Here is a 27720-nt window from a genome sequence, read left to right on the forward strand (position 1 = left end):
CAGGTTTATAGTTCTGAGATACTACGTCTGCCAACAACCGCGTCTCAATTCATACTAAAGCGCGATAAGAGGCGCCTCATTTCTCAGGCTAACGATAAACCAACCAATGGAATAATGAACTTTGACAGGCTGTTGACAACATCATCACAAGATGTTGATTTCATGCATATGATCACAAAACACGTTCTTAAGTTGACTTGAAAGTTGACCTGGCTGAACAAAAGCAAAACACTATTATTAAGGATATTGTGTTTTATTTGTGAAATTTTGGCGTAAATAATGGATTAAGCTTTATAATACTTCAGAAGTATGTTTATCTTATTAAACTCGCCGCGATACGTAACCGGATCCTAGTAAATTATTTTCATTATTTTTCACTCTGACGCCATTGAAAAGTTTCACGGCGAGGTTTACATTTCACGGCGTGAAATATTTCACTCCTTTATAATTTTACTTTCACGGCGTGACCGGGCAGCGTGAATTTATTTCCCAGTCTTCAGATTCACTCCCAGAGTGAAAACGTTTCGGAATAGCGTGAACACGGCGTGAAATTTCCACCTCACAGTGTACACGCGCCGTGACCGTGAAAAAAATTCACTATTTGGAGTGAAATCCATAAGCCCTCTTTTCGCGTGGAGGGTCACATATGGAGACAGTATGACAAAGGGAAAGGGGTTTCTGGGCTGCTATGGAACCCATTTTGTTTTAGCACCTAAGATAGTGTGTGAATTAAATCACTGATTAAATTCAAATAAATTAGCAACAATGTAAAAATTATAGTTCTCAGGAAACTTATCAGTGTCACATGTACCACGTTACAATACACTCCATTAGTGAATGTCGGGTATTAGATGCGTCTCAGATCTCAGTAAAATAGGGGAAAGAAACTACAGTCTTGAATCTTGAATTGTTATAGTCTGAAATGTCAGCTGTCTCCTCCCCATAACCCCCTGTGGGTTAGGGAGAAGAGACGGCTGACATTTCAGACTAGAATTCGTTTTGAACAATTGGCTCACCCCTCACCCCTCACCCCTCACCCCCCACCCCTCACCCCTCACCCCCCACCCCTCACCCCTCACCCCTCACCCCTCACCCCTCACCCCCTACCCCCTCACCCCCTACCCCTCACCCCTCACCCCCCACCCCTCACCCCCGTAATAGACCTGCCGCTTTCGGAGAAATAACGAATATGGTTGTGCTTGTTTTTCCTTCTTGTCAAAATGGCTGACAGGCAACATAGTAATACGAACATTGTCTTCTTGATTATAGAACCCAAAATACTTTAACAGCAAATTTTATAAACTGGGAGAGTGGTTCTACCATCTGTATGAATTTCATTTGAATTGGTTCACATGTACTCGAGAACCAGACTCGTTTATTTTTACTATTTGAGAGTAAATTTTTAGGTCAAAACATAGACCTCAGGCCGACGTGATCAAGTGCGGTTTCCATGGCAACGACGCACCTGCCGATCCAAATATGGCTGTTTTTGTTCATCCCTCCAGGTAACCTACCTCCACACAAAAAATGAAGGGGGCTTAAAAATTTTCATTTTCAACTTTGCTTCACTTTCCTGGAGAATTGCTCTTAAATGCATAGGTACATATAATTGAGGCCATTGGAGTTACTTTACGTGTGTAGTAACATGTTGAACTATCACGAAATGCCTCGTGAAATACATATCTCGGTTCTGTACTAGTTTACTCCAAGTTGTCATTCAACGGCTCCAGTTTCTTAGGTCCCATCCACGCTAATGCGTTTTCAAAAGTGTCCGTTTTCATCTCGGCGAAAACGAAGCAAAATATTTTCATCCACACTAGCGTTTTCACCTATCCACACTAAAACGCTCGAAAACAATGAAAACGACTGGGACTTGTGATTGTGCGTGTGTTAACATCGCAAGACCATCCGCCATCTTGGATAGATGCTCCGATTTGGACTGGAACCGAAAGCATGTGACGCTTTTTACGTCACCGTTTTCAAAAGTCTACGTTTTCATTGACGTTTTCGGGAGTTTGAGTGTGGACGATAGGCAAAAACGTTTTCAAACGAAATCGCATTAGTGTGGAAGGGGGATTAACTTAAAAGTAACCTTTATGTTCTTGAGCTCTCGAAATATTTGACACTGTTAAGGCCGATTTACACGGTATGACTTTGTCGCATGCGACAAACTTACGACAGGCCTACCACACGAATTGTTTCGTGTAAATCAAAGCTACAATTCGCTTACGACTGTCGTGTACGTCACAAAAAATGTCGTACGACAATCGTAGGTACGGTATAGCTTACAGGCAATGTTGAATGGGCTACACGTGCCCTGTTACGTTATTCTCAGCAGATGGCACAAAAGAAAGCTTGTTTTTCTAAATGTTTTTTTTTTCAGTTCTGCATAATCAAGTCGTATCCAAAACAAAGGGGTACAATTTTAGAGAATGTGCCCCGAGGCAAATGTAAATATATTTTTATATTGGAGAACGTTCTAGTTGCTATAATTTTAACGCGGTATTTATTTTGCGTCAAAGAGCAGTCGCTAGAAAGGAATACTTGTCAACTCTTTTAAAGTTTTGGAATTGTTGACGTGCATTACCTAGTTACAGCGAAACTTTGTTTATTACTAGTTTAATTTCTCAGGCGAAACAAGTTAATTATTAATAACCTTATCTGGAGTCGAGTTAATTGACTCGAACCTAACTCGAAACGTTGTTATTTATTTGGAGTTTCAGTGCGTGTTTAGAGCGGCTTCGAATTGCCATCAATTCAGTGAAAGCGATTTGAGGCCATGAGCCTCGAATTTTGTCTTCTTTTCCCAATGGAAATAAATTCGCAAGAAATTTAACTACATTTGTTACTCGATTCTTTCCTTTTAATGTAAGGATCCTCCAAAATCGATGATTTGCAATTTTACGTCTTTAAAAAAATGCGTTTTTTTATCACGTCTTTTTTTAAAATAACAAATACACAGGTATCCCCTCGGTGCCCCTGTGTCATAATCCTGATCAGCTTGCAAATTCTTCTTGGCATATCAATATAAAAACAGAAACGCACGTTATGAGAATGGAAGCTGTGATCATCATCATTGGTACGTAAATTCTGCCAACAACTGCGATTGTGAATACACAGAGACTTGTTTGGAGAAATGGCATGTCGAAATCAGTGATTTAAAAACCCATTTTATTTTAATGGAACCGAAGTTATTTGCGTAATTCAAATATTCTTCAAGAATGGTACTGCTTTTATTTGCATGGTCACCTTTTACGATTTGAACCAAAGTCCCTTCCACCTTATACAATGTTCTAATCAGCACCACAGGTCAATAATAGCTTTTATCTGCATGAACACACGCTTGCAGGAACAAGCAATGACTCATGACCAACTTTAGAGCCTGTGGGTGAACCCTTGAAGTGTAACGGGCACCCTATTGTGCAAAGTGAATCATCTAACCTATCCGAGAGGTTTCCAGTTGTGCAGAAAGTAAAATAAAACTATGCAAATACAATTTCTGACGTCATTGATGGATGGAAATATGAATTTTGTTCCTTTTGGCGAAATCTTTCCTTAGCTGAGTGCAAAAGTCAACCAGTATTGGCCTACTGTCGAGTTTTGAATGCAAAAGAGGAGAGCTACAACTTTGGATAACGGTTTGAAAACTTTTGAGAGACCTTGTTTCTTGTGTTGCGCCTTTTGTGTACAAAACCGCGACCTAAACTAAAGTCTCGCCAGACGTCGTTTCACTTCAACAACTTTGATCACAGGTACGGTTTTTCTTGCAGAATAATTACATTTTCCTTTTCTCCGCGTAATTCTGCGTTAACCTATGTGCTAGAATTAAGAAGAAAAAAGCGTTAACGTTAAACCGGTCGCTTAAGCTAACTCTTGTGGGCTGATTGACCGCAAGCTGTCGAAACTAAGTTCGGCCAGTGGGGAACATGCTGAAGCGAGAATGCTTCGGGCAGTACTTAGTGTCGTTCGTTGTTAGAAATTGCGTTTGGAAGAGTTTAGCAAGTACAGGTTAAGTGAGATAACCTGATCGAAACAACGTAATATGAGCGCTAAGTGACCAACTCGCCTCGCTAATTGGGCAAAAGAATAGGAAGAAAGGACTTTGAACCCTGGGAAGTGTATCGCATCGAAAGCGGGCGCAAGGTAGGTTCGGTGCCATAAACCGTTTGCCGCAGTTCGTAAGTACTAAGAAGAAGAAATGAAAATGAAACGTTCGGGGGAAAATTCAATTCTTTCGCCGTTTAGCTTTTGCAAACTGAAGGGTTTGGTTTTTGTACCCGAAGCAAGCATTTGATCACCTTTAAAGATATGATAGTCCTAGTTTAAGTGCATTAAAACAAGATCGTTTCTAAAATCCTGTGCATGTAAAAGCTTCACCGACTTAGCCCAAACCGCCAACCTCAGCCAGTGCATAAGGGATATCAGAAGTTTAGTTTCTAAAGGAACTGTGGTGCTGCGTCGGTTGGTGAGTCGAAACAGATGTTTGGTTTCATCAACAGAGTTGGTAAGGTGATTTGGCTACCGTAAAGAGATTGGAGAGCTGACGTTTGGAGCGTTAGCCCTTCGTCATAGCTAATATAAGGAAGATCAATTGATTTCTGAGTGTTATGAAAAGAAACAACACACGTTAAAGAGACATGATTGGAGTTTTCGATTTAACCGACGCGGACTTGCTTTTGTAAGTGCGTAAGCATTAGTCTAGAATAGAAAGAGAGTATGATTTGTTGGTTTCTGGTACCGTCTGCGAACGATTCTACTCCAGAAAACTGCATTCAAAACGTACCGAAATCGTCGAGTTATATAGGTTTCATTCATTTCACTTTTGTGAAGTGTGCGCGGTCGTGTGTGTCAGAGCTGATATCAGGTTGTATCTACTAACACAGACATCTTTTAATTCTTGAAAGTAACTTGCACATTTCCGAGCAATCCCGATACGACGTGTAAAATCTAACGAGCGTTGTTTTAATTTTGGGAGGCGCCTCTTCACAACTGCTAATTTCTTATTTGCGTGTCTATGGTCGTCAAAATGTTCTCGGTTTGCACAGCAATGCAAACTGCCTTATTTTTATCACGCTATGCTGATTGTGTTATACCCCGCGGCGATGATTTGCTCAAGGTCAGAACTTTTGTAATATTCATTTTCTACGACATTTTCTTTTATTTTATAACTGACAAACAAACCTCGCACTCCGACGAATTAGGTTCGTCCTTGCAGAGTGTTCGGCTTGACCAAAACCAAAAATCTGTTTATTACACTCTGGACTGAGATAATTATGCCCCTGATCAAAAAATAAAATCGTTACCTGTCGCTTTTGCAATTAAGTCGAACAGCTTGTTCACGCTTTGTTCACGTGAAGTTTAAATAAACTTCAAGCAACCACCTGCCTCCTTGAGTGGGCGATCTGTGGCTTTCAGTGCCTATACTTTCTCAACAAGACAGCCAATAAAATTTGCCTCCAATTTTTAAAATTCACCGTGACTTCATACTCGTTTTTGTAACGTGCGAAACAGTTTAGAGCTGTTTTAGTTTCTTAACAACAGGTGGCTCAGCGTTTCTTATAACCTTAAAAGATATTTTTCAAAATTTTAAAAGATTCTGTAAATAAATGATGATTTTCGGAGATAATCCGAACATTTCCGGCAACTCGCGAAGGCGTAAGTAAATATTCGCCGAATGAAGGATATGTTTTGTACCGTATAAATTGAGGGAAGGGTCATATTGCGAGGTTGCCAAATAGCATATTTTTGTGCATATCAACTCTTTAAATCCTTCCAATGTGCAGGCTTTTTTATCTCAATACATTATTCTCTTCCATACAATAAGCCAGTTAGTGCGTGTTCACGAATCTCATTTCAGTCGACTTGTTTATAGTTACAGTGACCAATCTTTTAAAGCTTCCATAATTCGCTGATACACAACAAACCACCCGCTAAGCCTAGTTCCACCTGCAATAAAGATGGACGGTAATTTTTACTTATTCACGCCTGCTCCAAACATTCAGTATGTCAATATAATGATTCACTCGCTACGTCAGCTCACCGTGGAATTTTATTGGAGATACTCTTCACGATCTGTTCTCATATACTGCCAGTAGATTCTACAGTGGATGATGGTAAGGGAGGGAATAGTTTCCTCTGAATATGCAGCAATTGTCTAGAAAGCTGTTGTTGTCGTTCTCTACTGATAGAGGTTTTCTGATTTGGTAAAAATTAAGCTTTATTTCACGAACACAAACGGTTTGATTTGAATGAAGAAAAATTAATGTACTTTCAGCCATCTGGACATTTCTGCAACCGACTACCGTTATTCGGCCTTTAATTAGGTTATTGTTTACAATTTCATTCACCCATGTGTGAAATTCTTCTGGATTACCTCAATGCACTACATCTTCACCTCCAAGATGAACGAAACAGCATTTAAAATCTTTTTTGTATAGATATCAACCTGTTATCGTTCGCTACAGCGAAAGTAAAAACTGAAATTGCAATTATAAATGAGCTTGGTAACTGCCATACTTAGATACCCCCTAGTCACTTTTGAAGAAGTATAATTATACTGAACTATGTTGATTATTAATGACTTTTAGTCATCACATTTGATGTACAGTGGAAGAAGCAGGAGAAACCAATTATTTAATGTGGAAAGTAAAGCAAAATTGGAAAAGCATTGAAGTATACACATGAAAAACGTAGCGCCATTCAGTTGCTGTCCAACTCGTCTGATTGGAGTATACAGATAGCGCGCAAGATGACGAATGATTGCTTGTGAACCCATGTTATATTCTCTCTAACCAGCCAATACCTATTGTTGTTTGTCTCTCGCTGCTGTTATTAGCACCAGTTGCATACTTTCCAGCTAGAGTGCATCTATGTACGCGTTATTTGTTGCAGCTTACGAAATGCCATAGATTAAGTTTTTGTTCTTTTAATCGAGAGCCATTTAAAACCGACCTTTTATCTAAGTCTTAGGATGTTTCACAATTTTCTGTAGAAATACAATTTTGGAGGAATTGTTCATCTGTAGTTCACACACATTGTCCTTTCACACATTCAGCTCCCTTACTTACTTTGTCGTCCTGTTTTGTTCCCTGTTCAGATCCAAGACTAATCCTCTGTGGTGACAAAACCTCTGGGAATGACCCAAAGCAAGCTGACGTTTAGAAAGATGGCAATGTTGTTCTTTTTTCTTCTGCTGATTTTCCCTGTTCCAGTCATTGGGCAGTTTGTATTACCTTTCCTTTACATGCCTTTGAAGTCATTATTTCGTAATGAGTTGGCGAGTCAGGCTAAACACTATAAAGTTACTTCTCAGCATGTGAGGACTGAAGAAGGTTGGTCTTTGGCGGTGACATATTCTCAAACCATGGAAAACATAAGAGTTAAAGCTGCCTCTTTTTTAATTCCCAATAGTGTTACTGCTTCCAGTCTGACGGATCTTGATTACTACTGGTCTTATACTATTCCTTTCAGTGCAATGAATGGAAACTTGAGTGATCCTGACTTTGTTCGCTCGAAGAAGGCAGAATACGTGCAAGATGAGCTTTTAAAGTTTGTCAGTCACAAATTTGTTTTCGATATCAATAATGTTGCTTCCACTCTGGGCATTCCATCCGCTAGCTTATCGAGTTCCTACGATCCCGCAAACTGGGAAGCAGTTGTCCATGCAATGATAAGTCAGAGTTCCTCAGCATTCACCAGACTCCTCGAGCTCCCTTCTATAAACTATTTGGCTAAATTGGTAGACGTACAACCCCAAGACCTTCTCAATGCCAATCTGAGCAGATTCGAAGATCTTGTATTTCGTTTTATCCCAAAGAAGGCGATTCTTGACGTGAATACCACTTCTTATCTCATTACCTCTTCTGGTATCGATCCCGGATGGTTCTACAACGATGTCACAGTGGCAAAAATTTTGCAGCAGCATGAAAATATAACTCTTTCTTTTAAAGAATTCGGCATTCTGTACAACCTCACAAACGAGCAAGCCAAAGCAATCGGTCGAGCAACCTTTCATCAAATCTACCGCATGTGTGGCGTTTCAACTGAAACAATCTTGAACATTACCTTGCCTGACGTATCGTGGAAAGTGATTGGATCAATGCACATAACTTCACCTTGTCCAGTGTTGGTTGACATCAAAGGAAAATCCATTGCGTCGTTTGAACCAGTGATAGACCCACAGAACACAACTGTGGTGGAAATTCTTACAACGGTGTCCAATCTCACATGGCGTGACGCTCGGCTAGCTGTGAATGCTTCTCTACCAGACTGGGAGTTTTTGGATTCAGTTACGTCAATCCAACTGGCTACAATCTCTGGCAATTCATTAGAAACACTGCTGAATAACTCTGTCAGTGAAGCAGTGGAGCTTGTTTTTAGAATGCGAGCAGATGGCACTCTAAATAATGCGACTGACACCCTTCGTACGTTTATTCGGCGTCTCCTGGAAGAGAAATTCAACATTTCGTTGAATGAAGTAGCCAACTTAACTGGAATACCTGAAGTATCATTTCTTAACGCTTCATCTCCGTGGCTATTTAGAAGCTTCCTGGCTGCAACGTTTACGTACTTTCGGTTGAATTTAAGCGACATTGTTGCTTCTGTGCAAGTTAGCTCCGAAGAAGTGCTCTACAACTTGCCAAGACAAGAATGGAAGAGCTTAATTTCTGCCGTTATTAATTCTGTGGTTAAGTCCGAAGCTGCCGATCTGCAAATGTCGGATGAGAATTTACTTCAATTTCTAGGCGTCTCATCTGTTGAACTGTCCATCTCACAATTAAAAAGGCTCATCAAAACTCAAATCCATGAGGCCAAGCTAAAGAAAAGGAAGTTTGAAGACGATCATATAAGCTTATACTTAACTCAGAATTCTGTCTCTGATGCAGATTATCTAAATTCAACTGTTCTTTCGTTGGTGTTGGCAGCAAGTGGTTACAGTCAAGAAGAGCTCAAACTGGCTTACGGCTATAATTCAGTTGCAGAAATCTTTATCCTCAGTTTGATGCGTATTAAAGACCTTCCTCTTTACTGTGCCCTCAACACGTCCGCTATAAAGGACAGAACCCTATACAACATTACAGCAGAACTTCTCGGGATTACAGGAATCCCAGCCGTGTGCAGAAGTACTAGATTTTACATTGCAGCTCGCTTCAAGAATATGTCTCTGTTACAGGTAGAGTTCAGCCTCTTCAGCAACTCCAGTCTCTCGTTTGTACGTCTCGTGGAATTGGTGACAGGTCTTCCTTGGCGACGGAATGTGTGGGCCTTTGAGCTGAAGATTGAAGACTGGACCGTGCTATATGTCCTCAATGAAGACTCATTTAAAGAGGTCACCGCTGGTTTAAATTTCGATTCCTACCAATCAAGAACGCTCCTACAAATATTTGAAAAGTCGCTAGAACTGCAGCGAGCGAACAACGCCAACCTTCGTGCCAAGATACAGGAAAATCGAGCTCTGACTCTGAAAATTCTTTACGATGTGTTCAATACAAATGAAAACGAGCTCATGAAACTTTCAACTAAGACCAAACAACATTATGAGGTGTTACTTCCGATAAAAGTGTTTTCACTAATGATCGATTCCTATCTGGTAGGAAAGTTTAACGTTTCTGTGCGTAGTTTGGAAACCTCTTTGGATTTACAGCCCGGGGATCTCTACAAGCTTTCACCAACCGAGTGGCCAGAGATGATACCGTTTGTAAAGGCTGAGATGATTCGAAGTGGTCAACATCAGTTAGGTTTGTCGCTGTCTAATTTTGCCAAATTGTTAGAAGAAACACCTGAGAGTCTTCAAAGTTTGACGTTTACCCAGATCAAATCCAAATGGGATAGTGTGATTTCCAAGGTATTGGAAGGAAAAAGAGCCATTGAGACAAAATCAGTGTCTCAGATTGCAGCTTCCATAGGAATTGCAAGTGACTCTTTGAACGATGTTACCGTTTTGGTATTTACTGAAGATCGGGTCAACGTTACGAAATCTGAACTCTTGCTGCTGTACAACTTCAGTTCTATAGCAATTGATGTGCTGAGCAACTACACGTTTGGCGAACTTCCAGACTTTTGTGGTGTGTCCAAAGAAATTATCTTCAACAAGACGCCTCTTGGAATCATTGTGTCCTTACTGGGACACGACAATGACACGTCATGTAAAAAGATAGCAAGAGTAGCTGCTGCATCGAGCATCACCGTTAACGAATTGGCTGTTAAATTTAGCTTGAACGTGAACGACAACGTAAACTTATTGACATTATTTGAAGACCTTTTCATCCTACCATGGCCAAAGATTGCATGGGCTGTGAATGCCTCGTTACCCGATTGGCCTATTCTAGGGGCGCTGACTCTGAACAATGTTTCCACACTAATCTCACAAAGTACACAAAACATGAAGATGCAAAAGTCTTTCAGGGAGATAGTAATGCAGCTGTTGGGACTTTCCGCAAACTTGTACACAGAGGATAGAAAAAGGTATCGCTCCAAACTTGTAACCCAAGCAGCTGACCTTTTCCACGTTAATTCTTCCAAGATTTGCGATGGTTGTAAAATTGTGGACATACTGTGGAATTCCCTTACCCAGCTGAATCAGCTGATTGATTTTGACTCTTACATGCTACCTAAAGAACTGAATGTCTCTCCGTACGAATTTAACCTTACTACACCATCACAGTGGCCTCGGATTGTGCAGCCAGTAGTCCGTGGAGCCTACTCGAGGGCTGTTATTGATCTTGGAGTGGATCGCGATCGTTTGTCGATTCTTTTGCAAACGCCAACTGCAGTTGTGGAAAACATGACCTTAACGCAATACCAAGTTATTAGCCAATCAATCCAACCCTTCATTGCCTCTAAAAAGGCTTTGAGTGATTCTCCGTTAGCAAACCTCTCTGCAGCCAAGGGACGAGATTTGTCAGCCCTGGCCAACAAAAGCGTGTTCGATGTTATCGATGAACTTGTCAGCGTTCCTATGCGGAATATTTCCTTTATCTTCAACTGGACATCTGAAGAAGAGGCTAAGCTCAAGAATTACACTCTGGATGATATAGCTTACTACAAAGGAGTAGGACTACAGAGCCTTGGTAGTTATAAACTGCTTGCTTTGGTGGAGGATATATTACCGAAGTCCTTACCTCCACGTACCCCTCCACCAACAACGCCTACCCCGTGCAAACGAGGATTTACGAGAGTGGGCAATGACGAACAGTGCACACCCATAGGTAAAAGAATGTTAATGCTTTGTTTGTAGTGGAGGCGTGCTTAGCTATGCCGCGCTAGTTTTCAGGCACTCCACTCAAATGATGGGAAAGAAATAATTCAAATTCAGCAGAACAGGTTAAAAATCCCAACTCTAACGAGGCAGACCAGTTGGCTATTTCCAAACGCAGGCGAAGAGTTGAACTCGGGACTACCGAGCAACAATTTCAGCAAGCAGCTAGCGCGAGAGTTGAACCCGGGACCACCAAATTACAAGTCCGGCATCCCAGTCGCTCGGCTACCCCATTTTTCCATCGGTAAACTGTATCTATAATTTATTTTTTACAACACTGAACCCTTTCATTAATTGTGACAGCAAAAAGTTCAGGTCCGTTTGTTCCGAGGAAGCAATAGAGAAATGCATTGATGATATTGTGGATCAACGGAATGCGGCGTGGCCTCATGGCTAGGACGCTGGGCTTGTAATCCGGAGGTGCTTGGTTCAAGTCCCGCCCTGACCACTTCGACTTGTTTTCAAATCCAAGGCCACCCTTTGTAAAAAGCCAACTGGTTTTCCTCTTACCAGTTGGGATTTACAAACAAATTGTATGCTTACAATGTATATTTATTTCACATGTCCCCAATTAGTGCTACAGTGCCAAATACTTGGGCAGTAAAAAAAAATATTTTTTAGTTAAAATGGAAGCTGGGATTCATCCCAATGAATCAAACATTTGAACCATCTTGTAAAGCATGACAAAAAGAACCACGAAAGGCTTGATTACTCAGTACAGCTTCACTGGGTGGAATCTTAAGGAGTGACAGTCCTGTTAAGAAATAAACCGCATTCACAAACGGCAAGGGTCGTATTGGACGCCAGAACCTCAGTTCAGTCTGTAACTTTAACCATTCCTGGGCTTAACTGAGTCTGGGTCCAGTTGTTCAAAGCCCGATTAAGATAATCTTAGGTTAGGGAGAAAAATTGATTCGAGTTTTCTTGCTAATCAATAAAGATTTTTCCAAAAGAGTTTTGTCCCCCAGGTTGACTTTTCTTTACCATAAGCTTAAAATCTGATTGGGTTAAAACCCATTTAAAAAGGCGAGATGAAAACCTCGGTTAATTTTAAATTGTGGATTAGCGACAATGGGCTTTCGGACAATCCGGCTGTATTGTTTTGAAAGTCAAGGGGTTTCAGTAAACTGACCAATGAAGAAAGTAATGGAGATTATCTTCCGATTACGCAGATGAGTGCAGCTCCAACAGATGCGGTGATGACAGTTTGTGTCAGAATTACCGTGGTGGATTTGACTGCGAATGCAAATCCCCTGGTCACTTCAAAGTAAATATCAATGGAAAATGCAAACGTAAGTACTGTTGTAACAGTAAAATTAATTCATCATCATTATCGTCATTATCATCGCTCCTCAAAATTATTTCACTCGGTTGTAGTTGTACCAATTTACTTTATAGACATTTGGATTAACGCACGGAAAGAACTTAAGTTAAACCATCATTGCCGAATGCTCGAACGATGCTTTTATACCACCGAAATTTCATCATTCGTGTTCCGCCTAAACATGTATGTTTTGTGTTGCATTTTCTTAACCAAATTTTCAATTTCCTTTCAAGTTATAGGCTTTAATTGCCTTCTCAATTCTTTTCTTTGTACAGCAGCTATTGTAGGCATTTAATTCATCCTTTGATTTATAATGTGGAGCTATTTCTTGGTTAAATAAATAAGTTAATTCTCTGGCGTCGTACACAAAACATGACGTCTAATTTGTCAATTCCAAGACGGAGAATTTGTGAAAATCATGACTTATTTCCAACTAACACAATGTTATAATTGATTTCTCTTGGCCCCTTTTTTTCAGTCATTTACTTTCAGTAAACTCGAACTCCCCGCTATCTCCCACTGAGTTTACTTTCCCTTGGTTCAAATTTACTCCGATAACTCGAGCAGTATTTTAAAAACGATAGGCGATAAACCTTAAAATGTCAGAACACAGCTGATTGACGTCTCGAAATCTTTAATCTTTATTGTGTGATTGCAATGTATCGATTCAGCCATTTGCTGTTAACACGTTCTTAAAATTTTGATTAAGATTTTTAAACGGTTTTATCAAAAGGCTCTTATGAAACAAACTCATTGCCCCAACGTGGCCCGTGATTGAAAGAATGATAAGACCGCGATATTTTATTAATCGTTAATAGGATGCTTGAAGTCCAACACCAATCGTACTAACTGGAATCCCCACTAACTGCAATTTGTTGTTGTTTTTGTTGTTGTTGGAAATTATGTGATGGAATATGTTAAGCCTGGTGAGTAAATGAGAATGATACATTTAATAAGTAAATGGCACAGGCATACTCGTAAAAAAATCCAAGTGCTCCTATCAGGAGTCGAACCTAAGATTGACAAGATCGCTAGTTCGGATGCTCTACCACTGAGCTACAGGAGACTCGTGGGAGCTAAAAAAAATGTGTACGTCAGGAGCAGACTATTCAGATACCATTAGCCCTGATACCAAGAGACTGTCTCTTGGCAATAATTGTTTGCAACGATTTTGTTCTCTCTCCAGCTTGCAAGACGTTTAGTGGCACTCTAACCATAACAAACAGGGAATTCCAATCGCTTCTCAAGAACAAATCAACCGAAGTTTTCTTCGATTTGAAAGAAATTTTTGAATCAACGGTAAGCTATACGAAAGCATTACTTCTTCTTGAATCTGTGGAATATAATTTTGTTAACTGAAGAATTTTTGAGGAAGAGAAGGCTGACCTTACAAGAATCACATGATGTCTGTTAGAATCTTTTTTATTAAGGAACATTTAGACACTAGACCTGCACCTTTCAAAAGCTCTTTTTTCACTGGACCCTGATAACCTGCAGCTGCATTGCTTTTTAGGGCTGCGAGCAACATTGTTCTGTTGTTCGTTCTTATGTCCTCTCGACCAACCAAGTAAGACATTGCAGACGGTCCAGGTCGCCCCCATTTAGATGCCCATCCGAGGGAGCTTGTCTTTGATTCCCGTAAAGTAAAGTGATAAGAGTTAAAGAGCCCTTCCCCCGGACGAAATGTTGTATTGAGGGATGCCCCCAACATTTTGTTAGCTACCCCTAATGGCAGCCAAAATGATTCGCCTGGGTGAGGATAGAGGCGAGCATCAAACGTCTTATCTAGGGAAGCAACACGGGGGTATAGACCAACTGCCGACCTACAGATCAAAGCTTGGACGCGTCCCCCTCTTCTTCCCATCAGTCTTATTCAAATGTTTAACTCAAAAGGAGACTTTCTAGTTAGATATCAAAGCCAAAAGTCACATTTGAAGAAATGGAAACCTAAAAAGAACAGTTCAGTTTTGTTGAGAGTTACAAAAAAAAAACGGGACTGCCATTTTAGAAGTTCCGTTATTTCGCAATTGTCATAGTGTAACGGAATAAACAACCTGCTGCAATTACCTCAAAACCAGAAATCCCGGTAAATGATGAAAAACCCGATGCACTTGTATTACCTTTAGCGCTGATTTATTTTGTCATTCCTCTGACAACATCAATCTTTAAGAAAGCTGCCTTTTTATTCCCTTAGCTGAACAAAGAATTCAAAAAATCCACCGTCAGCTCACACTACTATGGTTGTAGAGTCCAAGATTTCAGGTACAAGCAGTTACTATTTATTTTTCATCACCCGTGAAAGTGTCCTAAGATGGGCTGCTAGTTTCGTGGTCTTGGAAGTATTAGACCGTCTTGTATTGAAGCGCCACTCAGTAGCGTCCGTCTGAGTTGTTTTAAAAAGCGTAGGATTTTATCCACAGAGTCTTGTTGTTCTTCTTGATTGAGCTATTTGAACCATGTTGTTGTTTTTTGACAATTTCCTTTCTCTGCGGTAGTTGAATCTGTTTTTGTTCTTTAATTGAAGCGCCACAGAAGCTAACAAAATATACAGAAAAAAATGCAAAACAAGTACAAGAAGGGGTAGTAATGGGACGTAGTCCCAATTGACAACTTCCCCCGTAACAAAGAAAGAGAGAAAAAGAACTTAACAACAGTTAATGACGACTAAGAAAAAAACGTAATGATAATGGCTAGCAACCACACCTTGCATAAGACAAACCGATTTAACCCAGATTTAACACAGTCACTTACGGCAAATACTTGTTAAGATACCATGATCCTAAACTGAGGAGTAAGCTCTCCATTAAGGAAAGACTCCCTCATTTCCTCTTGCTTCCCGAGAGAATATTCCGTGGAAGTATGTATTGTTGTGTACTGTTGACTCTTTTGTTTTGCATCTTCTCTTTTAATAGAAGCGGAAGTGTTATCGTAGATTTCTTAATCTTCACGAGTCCAGACTTCACCGGGACAATAAAAGATTTAGAGAACGCACTCGTCGGTAGGGTGAATAATCAGTCAACCCTTGGTCCATTTACAATCCCTACTTCAGAAGTCGCAGGTAAATAAGTAAGGAAGATAATATTATTTCTAAAGAGTGTGGTCCATTCGTCCTCACTATTAGTGTGCAGTCAATCATTAAAGTTTAAGCAACCCACAAGCAACAATTCAAAAAGTGCTCCGTATTATATTGTACAAACACAGATTCATGACCGCTGATAGCATAGACCTTATGCAAAAATGGCTATTCTCTTGTCTTTATTCAAGTTATCCTTACTAGCCTTGTTCAAGGTAAAATATTCTTTTGCTTTTTGAACTCAAGATTGAAGTTAATAGGGATAATTTGAACGCAAACAAAAAAAATATTAAAATGTCCGACATTTTTGGATAGGGTCTATATTCACTCCTGGAAATGATACATTTGGACCGAACATTCCATGGCAACAGAAAACACAAAGACATGGGCAAGACAGAAGCTTATCGCCTTAATCATATTTTAAACTAATGAAGTTTTGAAGGTTGATATTTACCAATAGAATCCTCGAGTTGAGAAGCGTTCGATTTTTATTTGACATCCCCAAGGCGTGAAACCAGGGAGGTGCTATCCCTTTTTCAAAGAAACGTCTTGTTTCGAGGAACCATGTCAGGTTTTTTTACTAACACGTTGAAACGTTAAAAAGCCAAAGACAAACCTGCAAAAATACAAGCCATAATTGAATGTTTGGTTTATCAACAGAGTTAATAACTAAAGGTAAATTGACCCCAGTAAAGAGATTCCAATACTGACGTTTCGAGCGTTAGCCTTTCGTCAGCACTCGAATCTCATTACGGGGGTCAATTTACCTTTAGTTATCAACTCTGTTGACAAACCAAACATTCGTTTTTACACCCCACCGACACAGCACCGCAGTTTCTCTAGAAACGAACCCTCTTATCTAAACATTATTGAACGGATGTTTTAAAGGGTATTATACTTCCTCTCTGAAACCTTTTCTTTGTCTTTTCTTTTCAAAACTTTCTTTGGCTACTGATGACCCTGGTGCGAGTCGGTTGCTATTTGAAAAGTTGTGTCGACTTTAACAAACTTGCAAAACCGAACCACGAAAAGTACTGCTCAGTAACTTCCACTTGAATGGGACAACATCATTAGCAAAAATTACTCTAGAAACGTATATGCTGTTAATAAAATAGCATTTTGTTATGGCGTCTTTGTTAAGTGGCTATTTTAGCGCATCTGCAACAGCCAGATATCTTAAAATTGAATGGTGACATTTATCGCTTGATTTTTGAAGGCAAAAGCCTGGGAAGGAGGAAGACTCAACGATAATAAAAAATGAAGTAATAAAGGAAAAAGGAAGACTCAACGAGCCCCACCTTTACCTCAATTGCTTACTAATTAGTTTTGTTAAGGTGCAAAGTGAAAATCATTAGAAGCAATTTGAATAAGGCCAAAGGCCACGGCAAATTTACACTAACAATGGTTTGTTATCAGTTGAAGATTTTGACGAGTGCAAGGCCCACCAAGACAACTGCGGACACCATGCGACTTGCGTGAACAAAGATGGATCGTTTGAATGCAAATGCAATGATGGCTATGACGGCGATGGTCTCACTTGCGAAGGTAAATGGGAAGATTAGAGTAAAAAAAAAAAAAAGGCCATGGATTGTGTGTCGGGAAGAGGGTAGAGGGTGAAGCAAAATGTGCAGTAATACGTCAAGTTTGAAGAACAGTGTGACGGGTGGGGTGGGGGCCAAGATAGGATCCAGTGGGAAGGGAAGAATAGGATAAGGGCCGGGGATAGTTCCTATTCTCCCCCACCCCTCCCCTCGCTTTTGAGGTCTAGAGACGTTTTGGCAGGTTCAATCTATATGTACGATTGTCTTTGCGTAATTTAATTCAAGCTCAGGCAAACTGGGAAAACACAAACAAACAACTACAACAAAGCAGCCCGAGAATCACACAAACATCATTACACTTTATTGCCATTCTGTAGCTTTCCCTGTTTTGAATTTTTTTCGGTTTGTTTATAGTATGTTAATAGTAGTTCGGTGTATTAATAGCCCATTTTTCAGTTGTGTGATTAGTGACCTGGCCTTGGATTGGGAGCGAGACTGGGGGTGGGGGCGACTTGCACCCCTTTGCAACTTCTTACATGATTGATCGAGAGAACAAAAGAACGAACAACAGAACAATGCTCCCAACCCTAAAACACAACGCAGAGGCAGGTTATAAGGGTGAAAATAGAGCTTTTAGAGTGTGCAGGTCTACTGTGGGGGTAACCCTTTTTTGATACAAACCTCACTGCTTTTCGTATGTTGATCATGTTGTTTTTATGCTAGCTAGTTTGCATTTACACATGAAAGCTTTGGGAACGCGACTGTAAAATGGCTTAAACAAATACTTAAATGTTGCGTTCTCGTGAACAGGGTCAATATATTGACATGGTTCATTTGTCTTTTTAGCGGGATTTTTCAAAACCATGTGGTGGACGGTCATTGTAGCTGCCTTTCTACTCCTGCTTATCGTCATTATCATTGTGTGTTTGGTTATCAAGAGGCCCAAGCCTTCTGGAAGGTAAGGGACTTTCCATGGCTTTGCAAAGTCTTTGTGTTATCTACATACTTAACTTTCTTTTGTTTCAAACATAAATTGGAAACTGAAAACGTGTTGAGAATGGTGTATTATTCAGTAAGTGACACAGGCATACTCGGAAAAAATTCCGAGTGCTCCTATCAGGAGTCGAACCTAAGACATTCCGATTACTAGTTCGGATGCTCTACCACTGAGCTACAGGAGACTCGTGGGAGCTAAGGCCATTAAACTAAACAAACCTCCTCATACTACCAGGATTGGAATGTCCTGTGTGGCATATGCACAATGGAACAAATGTGATGGAATATTTTAAGCCTGCTGAATAAAAGAGAATGGAATATAAAACAGACAAGACGTTCTGGGAGCGTATACTTGGGCGTCCTTTATTAGGCGTATTTGTATGGAGTTCCATCCCAGCCAAAATTCGAGGGTTAAACTTTAGGCAAAACACGATAGTCTATAGTGTTAGGCTGAAAGTAAGGCCAAAACTCAGAGTATATATTATAGCGATGAAAATTTGGCGAAAATCCATAGTCTATAGCGTCAGAATGAAAATTAGACCAAAACTTAGAGTGTATAGTATTAAGATGAAAATGTCGCCAAAGGCCATAGTCTATAGTATTAGGATGAAGATTAGACCAAAATCCATCCTCTGTAATATTATGCTCAAAATTTGACCAAAATCCAAGTCTATAGTATTATGATCAAAATTTGGGCAAAATCCATAATGAAGGGTTATGATGAAAGTTTGACCACAATCCATACTCCATAGTATTAGGATGAAAATTAGGCCAAAATCGTTACTCTATAGTATTATGATGTAAATTTGACAAAAATCCATGGTCTATATTATTATGATGAAAATTAGGCCAAAATCCATAGTGAATAGTATTATAATAAAAATTAGGCCAAAATCCTTACTCTATAGTATTATGATGTAAATTAGGCAGAAATCCATGGTCTTTATTATTTTTTATAATAAGCTGAATTCTACACGCATTTTGATTGGTTCTTACCTATGATCTATTGGAGGACAGACGCATAAATGACGTCACCATTAACAGCTTTTGCTTCTTTTTTTATATAAAACAAATAGATTCCATGTTGCCGTGCGTCTGTTCAGTAATAGATCACAGAAGACGTGGTAAGAATATCAGTGACACACGAGGCGCACTTTTTTTTCTTACCATTTTTGACGTCATCTGTGATCTATTACTGAACAGACGCACGGCAACATGGAATCTATTTGTTAAATGATGAAAATTTGGCCTAAATCCCTAGTCTATAGTATAAGGATGAAAAAACATAGTCTAAAGTATTATGATGACAATTAGGCCAAGAGCCAGTCTAAAGTGTCAAGACCACAATTAGGACAAAATCCATGGTCATGTAATAATAATGAAAATTTGGCCAAAATCCATGGTCTATAGTATTACGATGAAAATTTGGCCAAAATCCACAAACTATAGTTTTAGGACCAAAATTAGGCTTAAATCCATATCCTATAGTATAAGGATAAAAATTTTGCCAAAAAATATATTCTATAGTATTCTGATTAAAATTTAGCCAAAATCCATAGTCAATGGTATTATGATGAAAATTTCGCCAAAATCCATGTTCTATAGTATTATGATGAAAATTTGACCAAAATCCATAGACTATCGTATTATCATGAAAATTTGACAAAAAATCCATACTCTACAGTATTATGATGAAAATTTGACCAAAATGCATAGTCTATAGTATAACCATGAAAATTACACGAAAACATGGCCTTTAGTATTGTGATGAAAATTAGGCAAAAATTCATTCACTGTAGTCTTTAGGATTAATGAGGGTAATCTTTAATGAGGATACCAACGTCACAAAAGGGGTTTACAGAAGGATCCTCTAAGGACCAAAATTAGGACAAAATCCATTGTCAATAGTATAATGATCAAAACTGGGCCAAAATCCATGGTCTATAGTATTATAACGAAAATTAGACCAAAATACATGGTCTATAGTATCATGATGAAAATTTGGCCAAAATCCGTTTTCTATATTATTAGGATGAAAATTAATATTGGTAATTGAACTGAGTGGAGTGCAATTTGGTCTGAAATCATACGCGTGATTTCAAAATCAAACGAGCGCGATAGCGCGAGTTTGATTTCAAATCACAAGTATGATTTCAGACCAAAATTGCACTCCACTCAGTTCAATTACCACTTAATTACATCCATTTTGAAATCCCCCAATATTGCCCAAAAAAGTGTCTAAATAAAAGATTTCAGCCTCCCCCACCCAGAATATGTTATATTTAAAAAATCCGAAAAAAAAAATTCATTTCAAAAATTCTAGGAAATTTAAGCTCTAAAAACAAAGCGAAAACATTCTTTGTCTAAAATTTTCCTGCAATATGATTGGTCAATTTAAATAATCCCGCTTTCTCGTTGGCTGGTTAAAAAGATGGGATTCAGAGTCCAAAATGGTGCAATTTGGAAATAAATCGCACCATTTTGGACCAATCAGATTCCAAGGATCACCAGTGATTTCAAAATGGATGTAATTAGGCATAAAACATAGTCTATTGAATTCTAAATTGAATGTTAAATTTTGAAGTCGGCCTTTTTCACTTGTTTATGTCCCTAGGGATCTCGGCGTGTGGTAAAACTCCCTTGGGAATCATTTTCTAGGGCAAAAAACGCATTGACAAAGAATTTCCTTTTTAACTCTAACCCTGACTTCATCTTTTGTTGGCTATTTCTTTGTCCCTGGTCCCTTGGGGGGCCTAAAAAGTGTCTCAGGGGACTTTTCGGATATACGGATTCGATTGGAAGCTTTTAAAAGAATATTTATATTTCGTCCAAAAAATCGACCTTATTGCAAGGGGTAAATCCATGGTTTTTGGCCAAAAATGAACAAATTTTGAAGTCGGCATTTTTTACTTGTTTATGTCCCAAGGGATCTCGGCTTGTGGTAAAATTCCCCTGGGAATCATTTTCTAGTGCAAATAACGTCCTGGCTTCATCTTTTGTGGGCTATTTCTTTGTTCCTGGTCCCTTGGGGGGCCTAAAACGTCTCTCAGGTGACGTTTTCGGACACACTGATTCGATTGGAAGCTTTTAGAAGAATATTTGTATTTCGTTCAAAAATCTACTTTTTTCCAAGGAGTAAGTCCATTGTTTTTGGGCATCAATGACCACATTTTGAAGTCGGCATTTTTCACTTGTTTATGTCCAAAGGGATCTCGGCGTGTCGTAAAACTCCCATGGGAATCATTTGTAAGTGGAAATAACGCCCTGACAAAGAATTTTCTGTTTGACTCTCACCCTGACTTCATCTTTTGTGGGCTATTTCTTTGTTCCTGGTCCCTTGGGAGGCCTAAAAAGTGTCTCAGGGGACGTATTTCGGACGCACTGATTCGATTGGATGCTTTTAGAAGAATATTTGTATTTCGTCCAAAAATCTACTTTTTTCCAAGGGGTAAGTCCATTGTTTTTGGCCAACAATGACCAAATTTTGAAGCCGGCATTTTTCACACGTTTATGTCCCTAGGGTTCTCGGCGTATCGTAAAAGTCCCTTTGGATTCGTTTTTAAGTGCAAATAACGCCCAAAGAAAGAATTTTCTGTTAAACCCTCACCCTGACTTCATCTTTTGTGGGCTATTTCTTTGCCCCTGGACCCTTGGGAAGCCTAAGAAGTTTCTTAGGGGACGTTTTTCGACACACTGTATCGTTTAGAAGCATTGTATACAATATTTGTCGATGGTCCAAAAATCGCTTTTTTTCTAAGGGGTAGTTCCAGGGTTTTGTGTCAAAAATGACCAAATTTTGTCGTCGCCATTTTTCACTTGTTTATGTCCTTAGGGATATTGGCGTGTCGTAAAACTCCCTTGGGAATCATTTTTAAATGCAAATAACGCCCTGTTTTATGTTCTCTAGTATTATGGTGAAAATTTGTCCAAAATCCATAGTCCATAGTATTAGGACCAAAATTAGAGCAAAATCCAATTCTACAGTATTAAGTTGAAAATACAGCAAAAGCTCTGTAACAATGCTCCTTTAAACCCTTGTTAGTGATCAACATTTAAATTCCCCTTACCATATCACTACTTGATAGAACACAAAGGTCAAGAGAACAAAGTGAGTGATCGCCAAAGATAAACTGTCTTGCATTGATGTGTGATCAAATTGTCCCAATCTGTGCAATACGAAACAAATGGAGAACCGTGACAATATTCTTCTTGATATTTAACAATTATTCGCCGAAGGCGAAGTAAATATTGGTGAATATTCCCCGAGACGAAGTCCAGGGGAATATTCACCAATATTTACTGAGCCTGAGGCGAATAATTGTTTTAGTATAATTACTCAGGTGATTATCAGAGAAAAACAAGTACCGTCCGAAAAATGTCGATTTTGTTTGTTTGTTTTAAATCGTCACGCGTCAATGAACAGAGACGCGCAGTCTGCCGATCACACGCTCAATCGAAATCACATGCGCAATCGATAAACTGCACACGGCCTCAAGCTGAAGTTCAGTATTCTTTAACTGCCGCTTCATTGAGACGAAGCACTGACTTCTGTGAATGAATGTTGGGTTTCTCCGACCCGTTTACCAAAATACATGAAGATGAACCAGGCTGTTTGGTGTAAAACTCGAGCCGGGATCACAAGTGTTAGCGATAGCATTTTATTGCACAATTTCTTGTTGACATGATGGCTTCGCCGGTTAACGGACGTTTATAAATTGCCCTCGGAGATAAGCTGCTTCAGGTAGGAATTAAGTCATTTGTTGGCTTCACTAAACAAGTGCACAGTTTTCGCAGATGAAAATATTTTGTTGTGAGGCGGTGACTTTAGATGGTGGTCGAGAGCCGCTCGAACCGACAACAAACTAGTTTTCAGATTATAGAAACTGTTTTCTTTTCTCGTCACTAAAACGTGAAACTTACAGAGACATTTATTCATCTTGTTTATTTCCATGCTTTCAAATTCTGTCTTAAACTCGTTTTATTTGTGAAATCATTCTGTTAATAAAGAAAATCTTGCTCGAATTTAACTTAATTTGTTGTCTTCATTTTAAGTCATCGAGATCGACAACATGCAATTTACGAGGTTTTTTTATTACAATTAGCAAAATTTTCATCTCTTGCCTTCGACGGTATCACCTCGGACTTAGCTGCATCTTTAGTGCCTTTCGGAATTGCATTTTCTTTCATCCTATTTACTTCTCTTTCAGAAATGTCAACAACTAGCTAAGCGGCCATTTTGAAAGTTAGTGCTCCCGCTATAATCACCTCGCGCAAGGTGATTATAGCAGGATAAGACGCAATCTTCGACCAATCAGATCAACAGAATCTCTATAATCACCTGAGTAATTATACTAATAGGGCTTAAAGATTTAACGCCAATAAAACGTGTAGTTTAGCATCACATATTCCTCAATAATAGAGAGGGGTTTTCATTGTTGAGCGTCGGAAGAAATTTCCCGTTTGCTATGGTTTTGCTTTACCACTCTCTGTTATTGGTAAATAACTTCGTGCCACTTTCTCAACCAATGAGAAGCAAAACCAAACCAATCGTGACTCGCGCGCACGCAATTTTGCAGGCTTGGCACCGGTTACATTTGTTTGCTTCGATTGCTTCTGATTGGTTCATTGCGCTGTTTGCGATTGCTGTGGTTAGTCAGAGTAATTGCCTTCGTTTTGATTTTACAAGACGCAATGGAAAACCCCTCTAAAATGAAGTTAAAACAATGATACATTCACTACTTGCCATCCACGACTCCTTACCCACGTTTACACTTTTTTCACAAAGGTATGGTCTCGACATGGACAATTCCTCCAACAAACACCAGCCCAACGGACGCAACAACGAAGCCAGCAAAATATCATATCGCACTGGTGATGTGTATTACAAAGACAAGGAGGGTAAAATGAGACCAGGAACAGCGCATAGGCCAAACAGCCTGGCCACTGGAAACGGCATTGAACAGGGACCACATACTCCGCACTTTGTCGAAGAGGACGAATTTCAGCCAAGCAACAGCATTACAGCTAAAACGCCGTTTGAACTAGCGGTAGAGAGAAACAAGAGAATTTCAGGAGAATTTCCGTCTGGAAACAAATCGCCGTTTGAGGTGGCGGTCGAGAGGAATGCAAGGAACGGGAACGTGTATGAAGACACCGTAGAGTTGAACATGACGGAACTACCAATTGCTTCTGTTCAAACGTGAAGTTGCACTACTAAGTTTTAGTTTTTTAAGTTATCTTACTCTTCTTAAGCCAGCGCGCGGACACTCGTCCATGTCCATTTACATTGTGGTGTGGCATTTGTACAGTCACTTCACTTCACTTCCATTGGCCATCTGTTGTCTCTGGTGCACCATAAATTAGGGTGTGTTCTGCGGCATTTTGTGAACATGGTGGTAAATTGAATTTTCATTATAATCATTGTTTTCAGATATTTTAAGTATTTTTAAAATATTTCAATAGTCGAATCTCTTGTGGGCTGTAAACAACCATCCAAAGCGTCGGGGAAGGTGGTCATCTAGGGAAGGTGGGCAGTTACAAGAGATGATAATTAGAAGAGGTCTCAAATCTAGCTAGTAATTTGACTGAAAAAAGGGAATTCGGTGTCACAAGCAGCGTCCACACGCACTCGTTATCATCTTAGGTCTCTTTTCCTCATGTATGCGAACAAGAACGATTGAAAGCCTTCCTCTGAAATTTAACGGAGATTTCGAAAACCACAAAAACTAAAAGTAGAGATTTTTGAGCATGGACATTAGAAGTTTTGTGTGAAGGGTAGAAACGAGTGAGACCTGTGGTTTTAAAACAAGATTTAACAGCACTAATGACAGTCCCGTTCGTTTTCAATCATTAGGCGAGTAGCAGTGAAACAAATGAAAATGAACTAAAAACTGTGGATTAAAAAAATGCCTTTTTAAAACAATCTTCGCTTTTGAAATAAAAGCGAACCAAAGCGCATGCGAATGGACAAGCCCATAGACTTGGTCGCTTGAGAGAAGTGGTCGCTGATGGTTGCTGGCCTGTCGCTCAACCATGTGGCCCGTCCTTTTATATAAAGTTAGATTTTGTAACCACCAGCCAAATTTTAATAACCGGTGATAAACTGTACTTGGCGAGCCACTCGAGAAATGTAATCTGGACGCCACTCCTCCAACCCTTAACTATTAAGCGAGTAGAAACTCACAGATGATGTCACGAATGGCGGGGAAATCACGCAGACGTGATCTTGGCGAATGATTAAAATTTCCCAGACTCCTTCGCACTGTCCTGATTCAAACTAAAAGTATGTAGTGTCGAATGTAATCAGCTGATCAAGCTCGGAGCAACATTAACAGCCACGTCAATCGACTTTTCTCGTTGCAAAACTTCGTTGTTCTAACCACATTTTGATGTCATGTGCGAGTTATAAGAGTTAGGAACTATGCCAAAGCCATTGAACTGACTTTGTTTTGTTTAACTGGTACATTTTACATTTGTGTAGAAGCGAGTCTGGAGTTGACTTTGTGTGGATGCAAACCAAACTAGTTAGCGTAAGAACGAAATGATTTTCATATGAAAAGCATTGACAAAACCAATTCATCTCAGCCTCACTTCCTCTCAAAGGCCTTGTTAATAAGCACAGAATGCAACGGATTATTCGTTGCTTCTGATATTTCTGGTTGAAATATGGAATTTGAAAATAAATTCTTTTTGAGTTTTTGTGAACATTTCATAAACTTTGGAAAAATGAAAAAAAAAGTGAAAAAGTTTCCTGCTTTAACGTAAGTGTGTAATGTAATTTTTTCTCTGTAGGCCAGAAAAACTAATAAAATTGGATAATATAGCTGCATAATAACTGACGTGGTTTGACGTGGAGGGATTTTCTGAGTGATTTCAATAGAAGTTGAAAGAGTGTGAGTGGGTCAGCATTATTTTGCTTAGGTGTGGTGGCTAAAACCTTTAGTTATAAAAACGTAGCTGATCTTAAGGCGGAAAATTTGATTTATTATCAAAACTGAGCCAATTTTCCAAAAATCGAAGATTACCTTTTTCGCTAACTTTCAATCCATTAACTAATTTATTTTGTTTCAAGATTCATTCGTGATTATTTTTGTGAATAGGGGGATTCTCCGGGTGAACTTCCCTGAGTTTAAACAAGCGTGAATAGTTTATATTTTGTGCTAGTTTCCAACTAAGAATATTAAAAGAAATGAATTGGTTTATAAGGGATCGTGGGGCTAATTCAAAAAAAAGGGAATAGTAACCTATCAAAGGACTTTCAACCTCATAATTAACTAATTTGAGTTGTTTCAATTTTCATGAATTGATATCTTGGAAGAATTTTCAGGTGATCCCAAGTTCTTTAGGAAGAATGTGCCCAGGATATTGAGACGGTAGAGGTTGCCTAGCCAAGGTAATTGAGTGTATCGAAGAGAATTGTATGCCCACTGGACGTTCAGGCTGGTTTTCCAATAGACCAATGTCGATAATTCCGATATATTAAAATTTGTACTTGGCTAGGAGGGTAAAGGGGGATAAAATAATATAATTTACATTGAGGTTCGTTTATTTCCGCGCTATTAACTAAGTGTTGCGTTCATTTCCGCGACCTTAATTTCCATTTTAATCCCAAATTCCGGATCCAATCCAGACATTCTTGACACCTAGAAAATCAATAGCTTTCCTTTTCGGTCGTACTGTATTTAAATATTTCACAAAATAAGCTGGGTAAATCGTTGACAATATTTATGGTTCATGGTCGCTCTCAGAGAAGTAAATCCCAACATCAGCCTCTTGGACTTCAGCCAAGAATCTATAATCCATATGAGTCTATAATCTTTCTCCACGGAAAACGAGACCTCCTCTGTTTTTATTCTTTTAAAATTTTAGACTTGTAAAATGTTGTAAAGAGATTGTAAGGTGTGGAAAAGGGAATAAGTAAGGGTACAATTAGAAACAGTAGGTTACAAAAATAAGTCCAGAAGGTTACTTGGGACCACGCCACCTAGTAACGTTTGAATGATTATGAAATGTTCCGTCCATTCTAGAGTTTGCGTGTTAGGAAATTACTGGAAGAACATCAGTATTATGTGTTGTGGCAGGAAAAGGCCGTTATCCGGGTGTATCGTGTGAGGATGAATTAACGGAGCTAAAGAGTTGGATCGACGTTTTTTTCCAGAAGATGTACTTGTAAGGAAAAGACTTTAATTTCAGTTATTTTAACAAAAGAAAATTATATTTTCTATTTTATCGACCTTCTTATGTTACCATGAAAATCTTCGAGGCATTTGTAATTAAATTTTATCACTAAATGTGTCTTTCCCTCTTGTTTCTCTCTCTGACAAGAAGCCTGATAAATTGTCACACCTATGATATAACATTGAAGTAGTGGAGATAGAACGTCAGCGAAATAATCAGTTTTTTTATCCAAAAGCTGTGAATTTTGCTTCAACGATTTTTTTTTTCAGAACTGTAAATAGTAACCCTGTCTTCCTTGGGGACGGGAGGGGTGGGGGTGCTCTTCGAGGTTGCAAACAATCAAACCAATAGA

At 39.2% G+C, this 27720-nt stretch overlaps 2 protein-coding genes across 4 annotated transcripts in view; one reads left to right on the forward strand and one right to left on the reverse strand.

Annotated features, from left to right (window-relative positions):
- The window catches only part of LOC146483233 (uncharacterized), a 227575-nt gene that overhangs the window by 142427 nt on the left and 57428 nt on the right, over nucleotides 1-27720 (reverse strand). The window lies entirely within an intron of this gene.
- On the forward strand, nucleotides 2308-25901 carry LOC146483248 (uncharacterized). Of its 2 annotated transcripts, XM_085106309.1 has the most exons (9): nucleotides 2308-3752; nucleotides 7097-11207; nucleotides 12430-12549; nucleotides 13768-13880; nucleotides 14776-14843; nucleotides 15494-15639; nucleotides 17071-17199; nucleotides 18042-18153; nucleotides 23977-25901. In XM_085106309.1, the coding sequence occupies exons 2-9, from the start codon at nucleotides 7136-7138 to the stop codon at nucleotides 24392-24394; spliced, it is 5178 nt and encodes a 1725-aa protein (XP_084962435.1). In that variant the 5' UTR covers nucleotides 2308-3752; nucleotides 7097-7135; the 3' UTR covers nucleotides 24395-25901. The 2 variants fall into 2 exon arrangements, with proteins under 2 accessions (XP_084962435.1, XP_084962436.1); XM_085106310.1 differs by lacking the exon at nucleotides 2308-3752 and having other exon boundaries at nucleotides 6268-11207.

Source organism: Pavona decussata, unplaced genomic scaffold, assembly GCF_977016875.1.
Source record: "Pavona decussata unplaced genomic scaffold, jaPavDecu1.1 SCAFFOLD_40, whole genome shotgun sequence".
NCBI lineage: Eukaryota > Metazoa > Cnidaria > Anthozoa > Scleractinia > Agariciidae > Pavona > Pavona decussata.